Consider the following 16,313-nt stretch of genomic DNA (forward strand, 5'->3'; position numbering starts at 1 on the left):
ACATAATGTAAAACTCTTAGTTTTATATAGATTTAGAACACTTTGATGAGTGACAATAGATGACTGAGATTAACAATAATAAATAAAAATATATTCACTAGGAAAAAAAGAGTCGGTCAATCCTCACCATCTGTTTTTACTTATTCATCGATCCTAAATCTATGCAAAACTAAAGATTTTTATATTGTGTAAGTGGATCTCAACCCCTATATATATATATAAAGATTTTATCCATGCACAAAAACAACTCCATACGTAAACCCAAATCATATATGACATGTATATCTCAGCAATAAAATAAGGTATGCAAACTACAACTTATTTCATTTATCTCGTGTACTTTTATGGACAGACCCGCCCATTTAAAACCAAGATTTTGGATGCTAACAATAACGGAAGAACAAAATGGCATCATCTTCAATCCTGTTATAAGAGTCTTACAATAATAACAATGTAGGGGAAAATTTATTCAATCCCACACTCCTTCCTTTGCTGGCCAAAGTCAATTACCTGCAACACTGAAGCATATGTTAATTCTATTTGAACAAGTTCTTGAATTGTAGCACAAATGTATGTTTTACACCTTCCACTGAGATTTGATTAAATAATCTTGAAGTCTTTTGATCAGAAATGCACACTTTGGTGGTCATACCACATAAAATAGGTCAAGAACACCGAAAAGACCATGATAATCGGAAATGTAAAAGATGAGGGGGTGGGGGGAATACTCATTCATGATGATACTAAAGGTATCAAAAAGTAGTTACATCACTGCCACATGAAGCTAACATGAAATACTGTTCCTTGTATTCAGTTGCACCAAAAATCTATGTTTATGTCACATTGTAGGATATCATATACAACCAGAATGTTAATATCAACTCTTATTCAGATATCCCACCCCATCCTTGTTTTATCACATTATAGAACTGCAAGGTACCAAAAAGATTCAACTAAAGAAAAAGATAGACAAACCATAAAGCAAATGGACTAGTTTAAACCTAATATATAACTGTGATGCAAAACAATCTTTCACATGCTCTCACTAAGAGTATCTATCAATCACGCTTTCAAGGTATACAGCATATCAATGACTGTCCTCTGATTGCAATCCATTGATGTGCTAAACTATTCAAGACATCAGTGAACATTTTCTTTTTGGAATGCAAGTTGTCATCAGTATGTACAATAAAAGTTGAAACTACTCAGATAATTAACTTCGAAATTTTGATTCAATGACATGCTCAGGAATTAGCTCAATCGAGCTTGATATATTATCTGCTTGGATTGCACAGGGGTTTATGGAAAAGATGAGAGAGAACGGTCAGGAGAGAGAGAGTGGTCGAGTGAGAGAAAAAACAGTTCAGGTAAGTCACCACCGGTGAGGAATGGACAGCGTTTGTGGATAACTTGAGTAAGAGGGTATCTAGGAGAACAGTTAGAGAACTTTTCCAACATCAGGGAAAAGTAGTGAGGGTTTACATTCCGAGAATTTCAAAAAATCCTAGTATAGGAATCAAACGTTCGCTTTCGTTCAATTTGAGGAGGAAGGCTTAAAGAAGGCGATTGAAAACATCAATGGAGTGTGGATAGATGGGAGGAGAGTCACTGTAGGGCTGCAAAATACCAAAGCTATAGGCATAGAATTGCTGTTACCAGCAATCCCAAGACAGGAAAGTAGAGTCAAACAGGGGAGAAAATAGGAGGGAAAGAGTGGGAGATTATTCTTTGAGCAGCTTGAGAGATGGAAGATCATACAAGGATGCTTTGGTCTTGAATGGTAGGGTTGAAACGGTGTTAAAGGATCAAAGGGAAGGTTGTTCTCGGAGGGCTCCTGGGATGAGAAATGTATGGGAGATGCACATCCCTGCTGATGAATCAGAGTGGGTTAGAAGATCTTTAACAGGAATCATCAAACCTTTATTCGATTTAGGGCTGGTTCAGAAGGGATTGGCTAGTGATGGGATTAAGGTAAAAATTGCCAGCTGGGTTACGCTTGGAAATCTTGCCTGGTGACTTTCGGTTCGATTGAAGAGCTTAATGAGGTGTGGCCGAATAAGAAAGAGGAATTACTTTTCTGGTTTGATTGGCTTGAACCTCTCTTTAGTGAAGATGGAGTTCCATTGGCCTTTTGCTCGGTGGAACTTGATGGTGTCCCTATGTTGTGTTGGAATGCTCCGTTTTTGGAGAAGCTTGCTTAGAGGTGGGGAAAGATGATGTGTATACATGACTCTACGGTGAAAAGAGAAGATATGGCGGTGGCAAGGTTGCTGTTGAGGGTGGCGAGCCCTTTGAAGTTCCAGAAGTGATCACAATAGGAACTTATGGGAGATCATATAAGGTAAAATAAAGATAGGGTCTGTTTTTGAAAAATCATATGCAGCTTCAGATTTGTATTCAGAGATGGCATTGGAGGATAGATCCGGTGAAGGTGGAGCGTCGGAGGAGGAGGAAGATCGGGCAGCAGACAGGTTTGGTTGGGCAGCAGAAAATTTTGACAAAAGTGATCAGTCTGACAAAGGAACTCGGTACAGGGTTGACAAATGGATGGATGGTACTGCAGTGGTAGACTTTGATGGCGGCTATGGAGGGATAAAGTCAAGGCAACAGGATACTGCTGGGGAACATATTAAAGGGAGTCTGTCAGAGATTCTGGTTTCTGGGAGAAAATCTACAGAAAACTTTGAGGGGTTAGGTAGTAGGAATTTTTTCAACTGGAACATGAACAAGCCCATACCGAAAGTGATGGTGAGCCCATGTCTCCCCTTTCGAGACCCTATCCATCTGGGCCAGCTTTTAGTTTAAAGATTATGGCATTTGGAAAAAACAAAGAGAGTTATGAAAATCAAAGAAACATTCATGAAGAAAAACACAATATTAATATGCCTATGTCTGGCAGTAAAGAGGAAGAAGACAAGGGAGATAATCCAAACTCCTGTTCGACTGATCGTGCTAAAATAAAGGATCAAGAAGCTGAATTGATGTTGATAAAGCATGATACAGTATTTACAGAAAGAAATTTAAGGGGCAGATCGCTTTATCAGTCTAAAAGTTCGCTATCTTCGAAGAGTGAACTGTTGGAAAAGAGAAGATTGTGCAGTTATAAAAAGGTTTACAAAAGATCTAGGGAAAGAAAATTTTGGTTTGGGAATAACCAGAACTTTATATCTGAAACAGGAGTCTTTGGCAGTCGAAAGGAAAATAATCTGGCCTTAAGTTCAGTGCAAACACTTAATTCGCAGCAGATTTGAACAATCAATGCTGTGTGGAACCTACTATTGAGAGACTTTCTATTGACAAGGAACTTGGATAATGAGATTGAAGGATGGGTTACTGAAGGAGATTGTTATGGTTTTAAATCCAAATCGTTAAACAAAAGAGCCCGAAGACTACTGTTAAGGGAGACGCTTTAGAAAAAAATAATATCACAACAGTGTCATCTTAAGCCTTTTCGGATATCTTGGAGGAAGCCTTAGCTATTTGGGAAATTAGTAAGCTACTGGGGGTATCTTTTAAGCAGGGGAAGACAGCCTTTTTGGAAAACAATTATCAACTTGGAGAGAGACATGAATTTGACCAATTAAGGAGTTTTTATTATGGGGTAATCGGATTACTGATTATTTTATTATGAAGACAGTTCACAATTGTTTCATGGAATGTTAGGGGTTTGGGAAGAAAGGAAAAACAAAGGGTTGTTCAAAGATTGGTGGTTAAGAACTCTCCTTCATTTCTTTGGCTGCAGGAAACCAAATCTGTGAAGATAAAGAGGTCTTTTCTTAGGAGTGGGCTGAATAATCTACAAGGGTTTATAAAATCATCAGCGGTTGGTTCATCAGGAGGTTTAGTGTAATACCCCAAATTTTGGTTAGTGACCAAAATGTAACTTTTGAAAGCTTGATAGTTAAAGTATAAAACTTGGAAGAAATTTTAGGAAATTAAGTGGTAAAGTTCTTGAAAAGAATTTTATTTCCTAAAAAGATAGTTTACTATTGAGAGTGGGGTTGTATGGAATTATATTTTGAAGTTGGAATTTGGTAAAGAAAAATTAGAAATGGTTAAAACCGGTAAGGAATCTGTAGTTTCAGATTTAATTGAAATCTTACAAAAATTTGAAGGCTGTTATAAAATAGTTGGGAATGTTATTTTAATATTTTGGATCAGATAAATTTGGTCTGAAAATATGGAAATTTTCAGATTTAATCGAAACAGTGGAATTTAGTGACTAAAATGCAAGTTTTGAAAGTTAATGGGAAAATTCGGAAATTTAAAGTCAAAATATTCATCTTTGACTTTGAATTATGATAAGGATGAGTTGTCATAGTTTTATGGTAAATAAGAAGATTCATTAAGGGTAAATTGGTCTTATCCCAATTAAGTGAATATCATATTCATTTAAGTGGAATTATAATGTAAAATATTATGATATGCACCCAACATATCATTTCAATTGTTCATCTTCTTCTCCCAAAATCAGCCGTGGGTTTCTCCAAAGGTAAGAGAAAATTCCAACTCCATTTTCAAGCAATTTGATTCAATATTTTGTGTAAGTTGTAAATAGAAAATGGTTGTATGAGAAAAACTCTATCTTTTGGTACCAATATGGCATGGTAATCTTGTTGGTGTTCAAAGATCCTAAATTTAAGGGTTTGTGTTCATAAAAAGGGATCATGAAATTGATGATGGATTTTGATGTTTGTGAGGTAGTAGATTCATATTCAAGCATGTGTGATGATTAGAACATGTTTGATCTTTTGAGAATTTGTTCTATGAGTTTTGATCATGAATTTGTTTGAGTGAGAAAAATTATGGAAAAATTATATATGAGTTGGAAATGATGAAGGAAGTATTATACAAGCCTTAGAAAAATTGGGGATCATTTCGTAAGTTTTGAAAAGTTGGAGATCAATTTGTAAATTCCAAAAAAAATTGAGGGATTGTTGTGTAAGTGTTATATAATTGATGAGCTATACTGGAATTTTTGGTATTAATGATTTAGGTGATAAAATGGTGAAGGACCATTTTGAGTAAATTGGAAAAGTTGGTTCCAATATTAAAAAGAATTAATAAATGTTAAAGTATTTTGTGGTGAATAGTTTGAAGCATGATTGTGGAATATATTTTGGATATACATTTATGTTAGTACAATACTAACATATATAAGTATGAATCTATATGTTGTACAGATTATGATTTACTCAGTGTTCAAAACGATTCAAGTATAAAAGAAAAGGGTTATTATGGACAATAGTGAGGCTTATTTTGGAAAATTATAAAGTGTCAAGGTGAGTGCAATACATGCATGAAATTATACAGATGTTTTATACATCATCAAGAAGACTTGCGATAAGTCGACCTTGTTTTATCAACATGCTATTATATCATATTTTTATAAATTGATATGACATTGATATGTCATAGTATGAAATTATAATGCTTTGATTTTTGAAAATGTGATATTTTACCATGAATGTTATTTCGGGTATGAACTGCCCAATATTAAATTATGATAATATACTTTGCCATGATGGATCGAATAAAATAGACTATATGCCCAAGTAAGTCATTGAGGGACAGGGTATAGTTGGCATGCCATAGAGTATAGCAGCTGCAGGTTTATAATACATTACGGTGTATATGGTGGGCACGACCTTATGTGTAATACACTTCGGTGTATATGGTGGGCACGACCTTATGTGTAGCACTACGGTGCAAATATTACTCGAATACCCAGGGTCCTCAGGGTTGTATATTGAGCTATTGTCTATGGTTTTATAGATTATAAGTTAATAAATGGTGAGCATAAAATTTAGCTTACGAGCTTAAGGAAATAATGGCAAGTATATTGGTAAGGAATTTTATACTCAATTACAGTATTTTGATCTTGGTAAAATATTGGGTATGCTGATAATACGATTTTAAGGTATTTGGTTTTTATAATGAAATTATGCATGAATTGTATTGCACTATTTATTGTTTTAATTGCCTCACTAAGTATATACTTAGCGTGTGATGATTTTTACGCGTAGGTAAAAAGCCAGTAGAAGAATAGAGAGTTCAAGGCAATATCAAACATTAAGAAGTATATTTCTTTATCAGTAAGACATCCTAAAATGTAATGTAGATTTAATTAGTGGCATGTAATTATTATGTAATTATTATGTTTTATTTGCTTTGCTGAACAAAATTGGAAACAAGAAAATGGAATTCTATGACATGGTATTTTTATAATATTATTTACTATTTTAAGAAAATAAATTTTAAATCGCTTTTGAATCGTATAATGGTTTTTAGAAATTCGGATAACATCTATAATTTGTATAGGTATAATTATACGGGTTATGGGTGTTACATTTACTGTGTTGTTGGGATGACAACACGTTCGAGTTGGAAAATCAGTACATTAGTCGAAGATTTATTGCTATTTCAGTGAAATTCCAATCTAATCAATTTAGATGTGGCTTCATTAACGTTTATGGACCTTCAGTGGAGGATGAGAAAGTTTTTTTGAAGAATTATGCACATTTCTGAATGGACAGAATCTTCCTTTATGTGTGGGAGGGGACTTTAATGTTTACTTATCAGAAGAAGAGAAGGTAGGAAGAGCACAAAACAGATATTCTATGGGGATCTTCAGTCATTTTATTCAACAAACAGGGTTAATTGATCTAGCTTAGAATGGGGGTAGGTTCACATGGTGCAATAATCAAGGTATCCCCAGTTTTGTAAGACTGGAAAGGTTTTTTGTTGATGCAAACTTCTTGGTTGCTTTTCTTGAAATCGCTCAATCCTTACTTCCCAGGTCAATGTCAGATCATAATGCTATAATTCTTCACACTGGGGGAGTAAATTGGGGTAAAAAAACCTTTTAGACTCCTCAATTATTTGATGGATGAGGATGGCTTTGAGGATCTGGTCAGTTTTTCTTCAAGAATGCAAGAAAAATCAGAGAAAAGTTGAAATTTTGAGTATCCTGAAAAGAACCAAACTAGCCATAAAAAATTGGGATGGGAAGAGAGATCAGTTTCCAGGAGAATCGATTACAGAATTAGAAAGGAAGATTCACAAGTTAGAGGAGGAGGTCCAGCAATTGCAAGATGCAAGTGATAGTGAAAAAGCAAAAGAGTTGAATACCCTTTGAACAGAATTATGGACTTTACAAGATTGAGGAGCTGATTTGGTACCAAAATTCCAGATCGAAATGGGTAGAAGACGGGGATCGCAACACCAGATTTTTTCATACTTGTGCTTCAGTTTTTTTTTGGATAGAATATTAGGCCTCGATAAAAACCCTCGACTTACCCTCCATATTACAATAGCAATATGAAGGACAACGGAAGAGGGAAAAGAGTGTCTACTACTTTTATTAATCAGGAGAATAATACACTGCCATCCCTTGCATCATACTTTAATAGCCTTAACCCTAATAACATAAGACTTAAACACCTCTTCCTGCTGAAACCTTAACACTTATTACATAAGAATGAAAACAAAATCCCTGCAGAAATGTAAGGGAGTCTAGCACCCTAACACACCAAAAACAAAACCTAACGATCATCCTATACCATCCTTAGCTAATTTGTCCGCTTTCCAGTTAGCAGCTCTCAAGATTTGCCTTAACGTAATATCCTTCCCTTCCATTATATAGGAGAAAGAGGAATGCTATGAATGCTCTAAATGTCAAAGGAAAGATTATCCAAGACCCTACTGTTATAAAGGCCACTATCAGGGATCACTTTTTCAGAATCTTTAATTTTCGATCTACATTGGAAGTGGAAGATATAAGGCTGAATTTTCCTAGAATTCCTTGGAGGAAGGACTTCTTTCAAAAAAAAGTGTTTTCGGAGAAAGAAATTTGGGAGACATTGAATTCGTGTGACAGTAACAAAGCTCCTGGGCCAGATGGATTAAATTTGGGTTTTTTCAAAAGGTTCTAGCCTGTCCTAAAGGAAGACATTCTGAAATTTTTCCATAGTATCTACGTGGGGAAAGATTGGGAACATGGTATTAATCACACTTTCATCACTCTCATTCCGAAGAGCTCCAACATTGGTGGTTTGGATGACTATAGGCCTATTAGCTTAGTAGGAGGGTTATATAAGATCCTATCTAAGTGTCTTGCGAGGAGGTTAAGAAGCTGCATCAAAGACATCATCAGTTCCACAATTTGCTTTCATCCCTGGTCGTCAAATCTTGGACTTCTTTCTTATAACTAATGAAGGAATTGATTTTTGGAGGAAAAAATGACTCAAGGGGTGTGTTTTTAAGGTGGACTTCAAGAAGGCATATGATACAGTTGATTAGCCTATTCTGTTTAAAGTTATGGAGAAAATGGGCTTTGGTTCCAGATGGAGTGGTTCGATAAGGAAATGTGTAACTACAGCCTTTGTGTCAGTATTGGTCAATGGGGTTCCTTCTGAAGAATTCCCAATGGCAAAGGATCTTTGTCAGGGTTGTTCTCTGTCCCCTCTGTTGTTCAATTTAATAGGGGAGCTTCTTAATTTATTACTTCTAAAGGCAATTTCTGAAGGGTTGTTCTCTGGATTGGTAATAGGTAGGGAGGAGGGGTCTATGAACTTAACTCATTTGCAATTTGCCGATGACCTCATAATCTTTTATGGTGCTTCGAAGATGCAGATTTTGAATGTCAAGAGGGTTCTTAGAATTTTTGAAGTTATTTCTGGACTTCAGTTGAATCTAAAGAAATGCAAATTGTTTGGGATTAATAGGAATCAACAGGAGGTTGAGAACTAGGCGAGAATTAGGCGAGAACTATTGGTTGTTCAGTTCGGTGCTTTCCTTCAGAATACCTTGGACTTCCTCTTGGCGCTAATAGGAATTCATCAGCTCTTTAGGATCCGGTGGTTTAGAATTTTTACAAGAAACTTGCTGGTTGGAAGGCTTCTACTCTTTCATTAGCAGGAAGATTGATATTGGTTAAGTCAGTCATATGCTTGCTACCAACGTATTTTTTGTCTTTGTTTAAGATTCCAGCCTCGGTTAACAAAATTCTAAATTTAATTATGTCTAAGTTCTTATGGGGAGGGGTATTGATAAAAATAAGACGCATTGGGTTAATTGGTCAACTGTGTGTAAACCTAAGAATGAGGGAGGCTTGGGTGTGTTGAATCTTAACAATATGAACAGAGCCCTATTAGGGAAATGGTCTTGGAGGTTTGTTAATGACAGAAACTCTGTTTGGAGAAAGATGATTTGCAGCAAATACTATATTGATTCATCATTATTATTATTTGATAGTAAGGTTCCAGCTCAAGCTTCTTGTATTTGGAGATCGGTGATGAATAACCATTTCAAAGAAGACCCTTTTGGTTCGAAATTTCGAAGCATGTGTAGCTTTCAAGTAGGCAATGGTGAGTTTATTCGATTTTGGCAAGATCATTGGGCTATGGATTATCCGCTTATCCTTATTTTTCCTAGACTGTTTTCCATTTCCTCAAATAAGCTTGGAAAATTAATTGAGTTTGGTGAATATCAATCTACGGGTTAGTTTTGGAATGTTCAACTAAGAAGAAATTTGAATGATTGGGAATTTGAACTATGGCCTAATATGATGTTAATCATTTCAAATTTTAGCCTATCTAAAGAATCCAATGATGGTCTGATATGGAAAGGCAATGGGGATGGTATGTATTCTGTTAGCTCTTCTGTTAAGTTGTGTTCATCGGGTCCGAAGGAGGTTCATTTTTGGAAAAACATAATTTGGAGGGGTCTATTGCCTCCAATAGTGGAATCTTTTGTGTGGCAAGTTGTTCTTCAGAAGCTGGCTGTAAAGACATAACTGTTTAAAAGAGGGGTTCAGGGTATTGATGATGTTTTATGCCCACTTTGCAAGTTGGAGGAGTCTCCATCACATTTATTTTTTACTTGTTCTATTGTGTGGACATTATGGAATAAATTGATGAAGTTTTGGAGGCTCAATGTTGTTTTCCATGCAAATGCTAAGAGTTTTCTCATAGCACAGGAAGTTTTGAATACCAATTCTGCAATATCGTCATTTGTTCCAGGGGTTGTTCTATGGACCATTTGGAAAGTCAGGAATGCCATTGTGTTCGAAGGAGGGAAGTTAGACCAGACTGAATTATTTTTCTTAGCAAGGTTTAGGCTTTCTTCTTGGTTCTTAGCCAAATACAAAGAGATTTATATTCCTAAGGACTCTCTTATATCTGATCTTTCTCTTGGGGATTCTTGTTTAGTACTCAAATCGATTGTATCTAAGATTCCTTGGTCTCCTCCTCCTAAGGGCTTCATTAAATTGAATGTAGATGCTGCTACTAGCTTTGACTGGAAGACGAGTGGTTTAGGTGGCGTTCTAAGAAACGATAATGGCTCGATTTTATGTTCTTTCAAGGAGTCTTCTGGTCCAGGTCCTCCTATCTTGATGGAGCTTAAAGCTATTCAAAAGGGTTTACTTTTCTTTGTCCTTTTTCGAGGGCTTGTTAAGGAACGTTTGATTATTGAGAGTGATAGTAAGGTGGCAGTGCACTGGATCAAGAATGTTGAACTATGTCCAAATGTGTATGCTTTTATTGTAAAAGACATCGTTGATAGGCTCAAAGATTTTGAGGGTGTGGTTAGATGGGTTGGTAAGACAGCTAACTTAGAGGCTGATATGCCTTAGCTAAGGCTGGAATGGGCTGATTTAAGTGTTGATTTTTTTATAGGAATGGAAGGCCTCGTTAAAAACCCCTTCTTGATTAAAGGAGCTTGATAATAAGTTCCTTAATCAGCAGAAGGAGGAAAAGAGTGCCTTGAATTTTATTAATAGTGAAAAGTTACATAAGATACAACCATTACACCAATAACAGTACATAAAACTTAAAAACACCCCCTGCCATAAAAGCCTTCACACTAGACCAGAAAACCACAGTTGAATCCTATCAATCAGCCTATCCCACTCTTTGCTAGATTGTTTGCCTCCCCATTGCACGCTCTTGGAATCAACCTCACTGAATGTACCTTACCAGTGATGAGAGCCGAAATCTAATAAACTATAGACGATAAGAAAACAGGAGCCAAACTCGGGGCCTGAATCCATTCCACTGCAGACTTACAATCACTCTCAACAATCAACCTACCAACAGATTCCCAACGTGATGACAAAAATATTTCAATGCCTCTTTTAATAGCCTTTAACTCAGCAAGTGGAGGAGTTCCTTGACCAACATTCTCTGAAAAAGTCAAAAAGGTGCAGCAATTCCAATCTCTTAAAATACCTCCAATCCCACCACCCAAGCCATCTCGCCTAACAGCTCCATCTACATTCATCTTTAGAAAATCTACTGGGGGGGAATGACATGACATACTTTGGGTTTTGATAGAGAAAACCCATCTGCAAGAGATGGATTACCAATCAGCACATCCTCCTGTATTGATATCTTAGGGAACTTGGCTAGGAACCAATTTAAGTGTTGATGTTAAGGGCTATTTTTGGGTTTAAGGTTTTTATGTAAGGGAGCCTTCTGGGTGTTGTAATTGTTATGTATCTTATCTTGTTATTAATGAAATTCTAAGGTACTCTTTTCCTCCTTCCGCTGATTAAGGAGTTTCTCTACAAGCTCCATTAATCATGAAGGGGTTTTTTAATGAGGCCTGTAACTCTTATCAAAAAAATATATTATCTGCTCGTAAAGCACAGATTTAACCCATTCCAAGTTGATGGAACAGTTATTACATCCATGTGATATGTTTCCACAAGAAACAAAAACATACCATAATTACGAGCTACTTTGAAAGGTGACAACAGATGATTGCAGGATGTATAGCTTATATGGTCACTGGCCTAACAATCTTAGCCTAATAATGCTTACGGCAAGATGATAAAAGATTCACCTGGACCCAACAGATTAGTTAAGATCAATTTAAACAAACCCCACAGGCCACAAATCCTTAAGCTCCGACTCAGCTTACCCCTAAAATAAATAATTAATAAACCTCAGATATTACTGTTTAAGTGAATAAACAACAGTGTTCAAAACTCTCGCAAACATAACTAAGGAACATGTATATAACTAACTTTTGATAATTTTCAACAGTTTTCCTACCCAATAAGCTTAAAGACTTAAATAATTCCTTTTTCCACGCACTTTGGCTTAATAATCTCATAGTTTTGTCCACCAAACTTTTTATAGTTTCATATCACAAACACACTTGGTAACCTTACTTAGTTAAATTGTTTTAAACCCTTCTTTGTACAGTTCTAACTTCTAAAATTCAACCAAACGGTTTCAAAAACAACTTCGAGAAAGCAAGATCTAAATTATGTTGAATCAATAACAGTAAAATGGATTGTTCAGTAGATAGTTTAAAGTAAGAAATAAAATTCAAGATTACCTAGGGTAACCAAATGCAGCCATTCATTCTGACTCAACCTCTTCAACCTTTGGACCTAAAATCCCCAATCATGAACACAAAATAAATAGGGATTAGCCATTCCTTCCCGCAAATAACTAGAAAAAAAAGTTAAACGCTCAATTTTTTGTTACTTTCACCACTTACTTTGCTTTTCACTTCCCCCAAAGTAGTCATTAAGAAACAGGATGTAGCTAATAAAACAAGTTTAGATTCAAACTAAGAAAATAGAAAACGAACAAGTATCACATTTTAAAGCAAAACCATACATTGAGTAATTCGAAAATATCGATCTCCTTTGAAATCGATGAAGCAAAAAAGCAAGTAATAAAAATAACAAAGAGCAGAGCTTAAAATATATAAAATAAAAAGTTCAAAATGAATTCAAAGAGAAGATAGGGACCGTGGAGAGAGGGATGGCGGCCATCCTTTCCCCAACCGATGCCGCGGGTGGCGTCGAGGTACTGGCGGACGAGATGGCGGCACTTCTGGAGATGGTTGACTCCTTCGATGCGGTAACACCACCTGACTTTGTCACGGAGGATCTTGGCTTTCTCAATGTCGATCCATTTCTCTCGAACTATATGCTCCCTCATTTCCAGCATGGCCACCGGATCCTTGTAGGGATTGGCCGAGTCGAAGTCATCCGGCGCCGTTTCATCGAACTCTACTACTCCCTTCTTCCTCCCCATCTCTCTCTCACTCGCCTCTTCTTTGCCCTTCGTTTCGTTTCAGTTTTAGTGGTGATTTTGGGGATTGGGATTGGGCTTCTTTTATTTTCTAGTTTTCCAAGCCCAAATGATTTAAGTTTAGTTGGCGATAGAAATCGAAATACCCACAAAAGTGGACGAAAGAAAGAAATACTCATTCCCAAACGTAAATATTTAAATTTCTGATTTTATTTAAGAGTTTTATTGTCTCATCTCACTAAATCATCTTGTTGTTATTTAAAATTAATTACCATTAATTTTAAGAAAAAAGTGATAATTTTTATTAGGATAAATCATTTACATAGTTATATTTTTAATAATTAAGATATGAATTTATTAGGCCACTTCATATATAAAAAAGGAATGTTATTTTTGTTTTGGAAGAACTAGATTCAATGGTGAATCCATTAAAGAGTGAGGGCCAGCAATTGTCCATCCTAAATCCGAATTTTCTTTAGGTAATTACGTGTTTGATTGATTTTACTTATCTCATATAAAAAATTTATATTGTTAATATATTGTGTTTTAGTTGTCAAAAATATTTATTTATCTGCTATTGCTCGAGTCCAATCAATTGTATCTATAATATATATATGCATTATCGATGATTTAATGATAATTCTAAACAAATAACGTCGTTTAGCCCGCAATATAATGTACACACCTACCACAAATGCCGAATACAATACTTATTCTGAGCGTTGGCATTCTTGAAACAAACCAATACGAAAAACATTTATAAATAAAGAAACTATTGCGACACGTAAAAGCATTACAAAACCAAAAAGAACCCTCACACTTAACCTGTCATAATTTTGGATTAATTTGAATTAAAAGGGAAAGGAGTCGTCATCAACCTTTGGGATAGGTAGGACGAATATCTAAAAACGTCTTTTAAAATAATTTTAGGAAAAATCATTTTATAAAACAAATATTGGTCTGTGTTTACCAAAAATTTGATTTAAAGGGTCGAGGAGTCGGTTATGCTTGGGGAAGGGTAAGCATCCCTACAGCGCCCGAAATTGGTATTGTGTCGCTTACATATCGTCGTAAATGGTGGAATTATGAATCGAATATAAAGTTAAATTATGATTCATTTATTAAAGTTTGATTAATTTACTTCGAATTAATTATTAAAAAGAAAATCCTTTTACTCGATAAGAAATCTTGAAATTTGCAATCCTCCGTCGGGAAAGCAATCTTAACCATTTCTCATTCGTAAAAGAATATTATATCTTCGAATATATAAAAGATGCATATCAAAATAAAAATGAATATTGACATTTGCATAAAAATAAAATAAATAAATAAAAACGCATTGAATCATTCACATAAAAATATTTAATTAATAAAATAAAATAGATTTATTTCAAGTTCCATTTCGTTCGAACGTCGTATCAGATTGTACCACTTCGATCAAGTGATACTTTCCAAGCCCGTTCTACAAATATGTGTTCTTAAAAATATTCGGATAATATTAATATATAAATAACGAATAAACACCAAAAACAAATACAATTTGAAATCTACGAAATAAAACATTCATAATACACATAGCTAATAACGTCTATTTAAAATAATACATATATAGTCATAATATACAAAATACATGTACATGTAGGATTAGAATAAATTAAAATATTACAAATCAAAATACAAATAATAAAATCAATAAATAATCATATTCGATTTAAAGGACCAAAATAGCAAAAATAGAAACTTAAAGGACTAAAATATCAAAAATAGAAATTTAAAGGACCATAATAGCAAAAAAACTCAGAGGGTTGAACCACAAATATAAATAAACCAGATTCCCAAGATCGAAAATATTAAATAGTACATGTACTAGAAATGAAAATAACCCATAAATAATATAAAGGACTGAAATGAAATAAATAGAAACATAAAGCACCAAACAATAATTAATCAAATACCAAACAGTGACTAAAATGAAAGATACATAAATCACATGGTCAAATTCGAATATCAACAAATATAGCGTAATATATAACTAGGGACTGAAATGAAAACATTAAAAAAAAGAGGCTCAAAATATAATAACACAAATTTCATTAATGACTAAAATATAAAGTTAAAAACAAGGAGAGACCCAAACTGTAGTTACCCCACGCGTTGAAAACACGCAGAAGAGCCCCACTGAAACGGCGTCGTTTTCACGTGGCGTATATAAGCCCAAACGGGCTTATTTCTCACCCATTTCTTCATTTCCCCGTTATGCATGAGTGAGAGAAAGTGTGTGTGTGAGAGAGAGAAAACTCTCTCAAGAGCTTCAACCGGAAGCTGTAATTCCCAGTTTTCGGTGAGCCTCTGCCATGCCGGCCTCCGTTGATCGATGACGATCATCGTATATCGGCATCGAAGAAGGGAGAGTAAGACGTCATTTGAAGCATCTTCTCGCCATATATGTGGGTCCGAGCTTGGTTTGGTCTAAAAATGGCTCAAACGCTATAGATCTATGAAGAAACACTTCGTTTCTTCAGCTCCGGCGACCCTTGGCTTTCATCGAAGTTCGATCGAGGTATGGACCTTCTCACTCTCTACTTTCTTTTGTTTTTCCTTTGTTTTCTCTTTTCTCCCTCCCTGAACCTCTTGATATATTTTTTCCTCTGAAAATGGTTCCCCTTTTTATAAATTTCTTTTTCTCTGACATTTTTTAAATATTCCCGTATGTGATGTTTTTTTCTTTAATTTGATGGTATGATGGACTTTTATCCTTGCTTTGATGCAGCTACAGAGCTAAATCTCATTGGGAAACTTGTTTTTGGATTTGTTCTTATTTTTTAATGGGCTTTTCTGACTTTGGTGTGACTTTCTATCACTATTGATGAGGGCGGCGGCTCTGAGGTGGTCGGCGTTGGCATCAACAAACAGACGGTAGTGGTAGAAGCTAGGTTTAGGGTTTCAGACCCTAAATAGGCAGGTCCAAATCATATCTGAGTCGGATCTTGGGGCTGCTAAGTGGCTTCGGGTCGGGCTGGTATTACTGTAGTTGGACTTGGATCCTGGGCCTGAACCGGGTCTTGTAATGTTGGGCTTGTGCTTGCTTGTAATTGGGCACCATTTTGGCCTACACAAAATGTAAATATAATAATAATAATAATAATAATAATAAATAATAATAATAATAATAATTATAATATTTTTTAGACCAGGATAAAAACAGGTGTCTACAGCTGCCCCTCTGTGCACATTTTTGTGTTAACAAGAATAGGTCAA

At 35.3% G+C, this 16,313-nt stretch overlaps 2 protein-coding genes across 3 annotated transcripts; one reads left to right on the forward strand and one right to left on the reverse strand.

Annotated features, from left to right (window-relative positions):
• Positions 1-298: 298 nt before the first annotated feature.
• LOC120162956 (NADH dehydrogenase [ubiquinone] 1 beta subcomplex subunit 10-B-like) lies at positions 299-13,121 on the reverse strand. 2 transcript variants are annotated; one of them, XM_039172988.1, is made up of 3 exons: positions 12,770-13,121; positions 12,349-12,403; positions 299-510 (listed from the first exon to the last, which is right to left on the reverse strand). In XM_039172988.1, exons 1-2 carry the CDS (start codon positions 13,056-13,058, stop codon positions 12,372-12,374), a joined length of 321 nt encoding a protein of 106 aa, XP_039028919.1. In that variant the 5' UTR covers positions 13,059-13,121; the 3' UTR covers positions 299-510; positions 12,349-12,371. The 2 variants fall into 2 exon arrangements, with proteins under 2 accessions (XP_039028919.1, XP_039028920.1); XM_039172989.1 differs by having other exon boundaries at positions 299-518.
• LOC120163146 lies at positions 9,917-10,636 on the forward strand. The gene has a single exon (XM_039173142.1). It carries the CDS (start codon positions 9,917-9,919, stop codon positions 10,634-10,636), a length of 720 nt encoding a protein of 239 aa, XP_039029073.1.
• Positions 13,122-16,313: the final 3,192 nt, after the last annotated feature.

Source organism: Hibiscus syriacus, unplaced genomic scaffold, assembly GCF_006381635.1.
Source record: "Hibiscus syriacus cultivar Baekdansim isolate YM2019G1 unplaced genomic scaffold, ASM638163v2 tig00111427_pilon, whole genome shotgun sequence".
Classification (NCBI taxonomy): domain Eukaryota; kingdom Viridiplantae; phylum Streptophyta; class Magnoliopsida; order Malvales; family Malvaceae; genus Hibiscus; species Hibiscus syriacus.

What these genes read in the sequence shown, in the direction of transcription:
- LOC120162956 (XM_039172988.1), bottom strand. Translation starts at nt 13,058, where the DNA reads ATGGGGAGGAAGAAGGGAGTAGTAGAGTTCGATGAAACGGCGCCGGAT. An exon ending in CCGCCATCCCTCTCTCCACG is followed by an intron (nt 12,404 to 12,769) that starts GTCCCTATCTTC and finishes TGGGGATTTTAG; the next exon opens with GTCCAAAGGTTGAAGAGGTT.
- LOC120163146 (XM_039173142.1), top strand. Translation starts at nt 9,917, where the DNA reads ATGAAGTTTTGGAGGCTCAATGTTGTTTTCCATGCAAATGCTAAGAGT.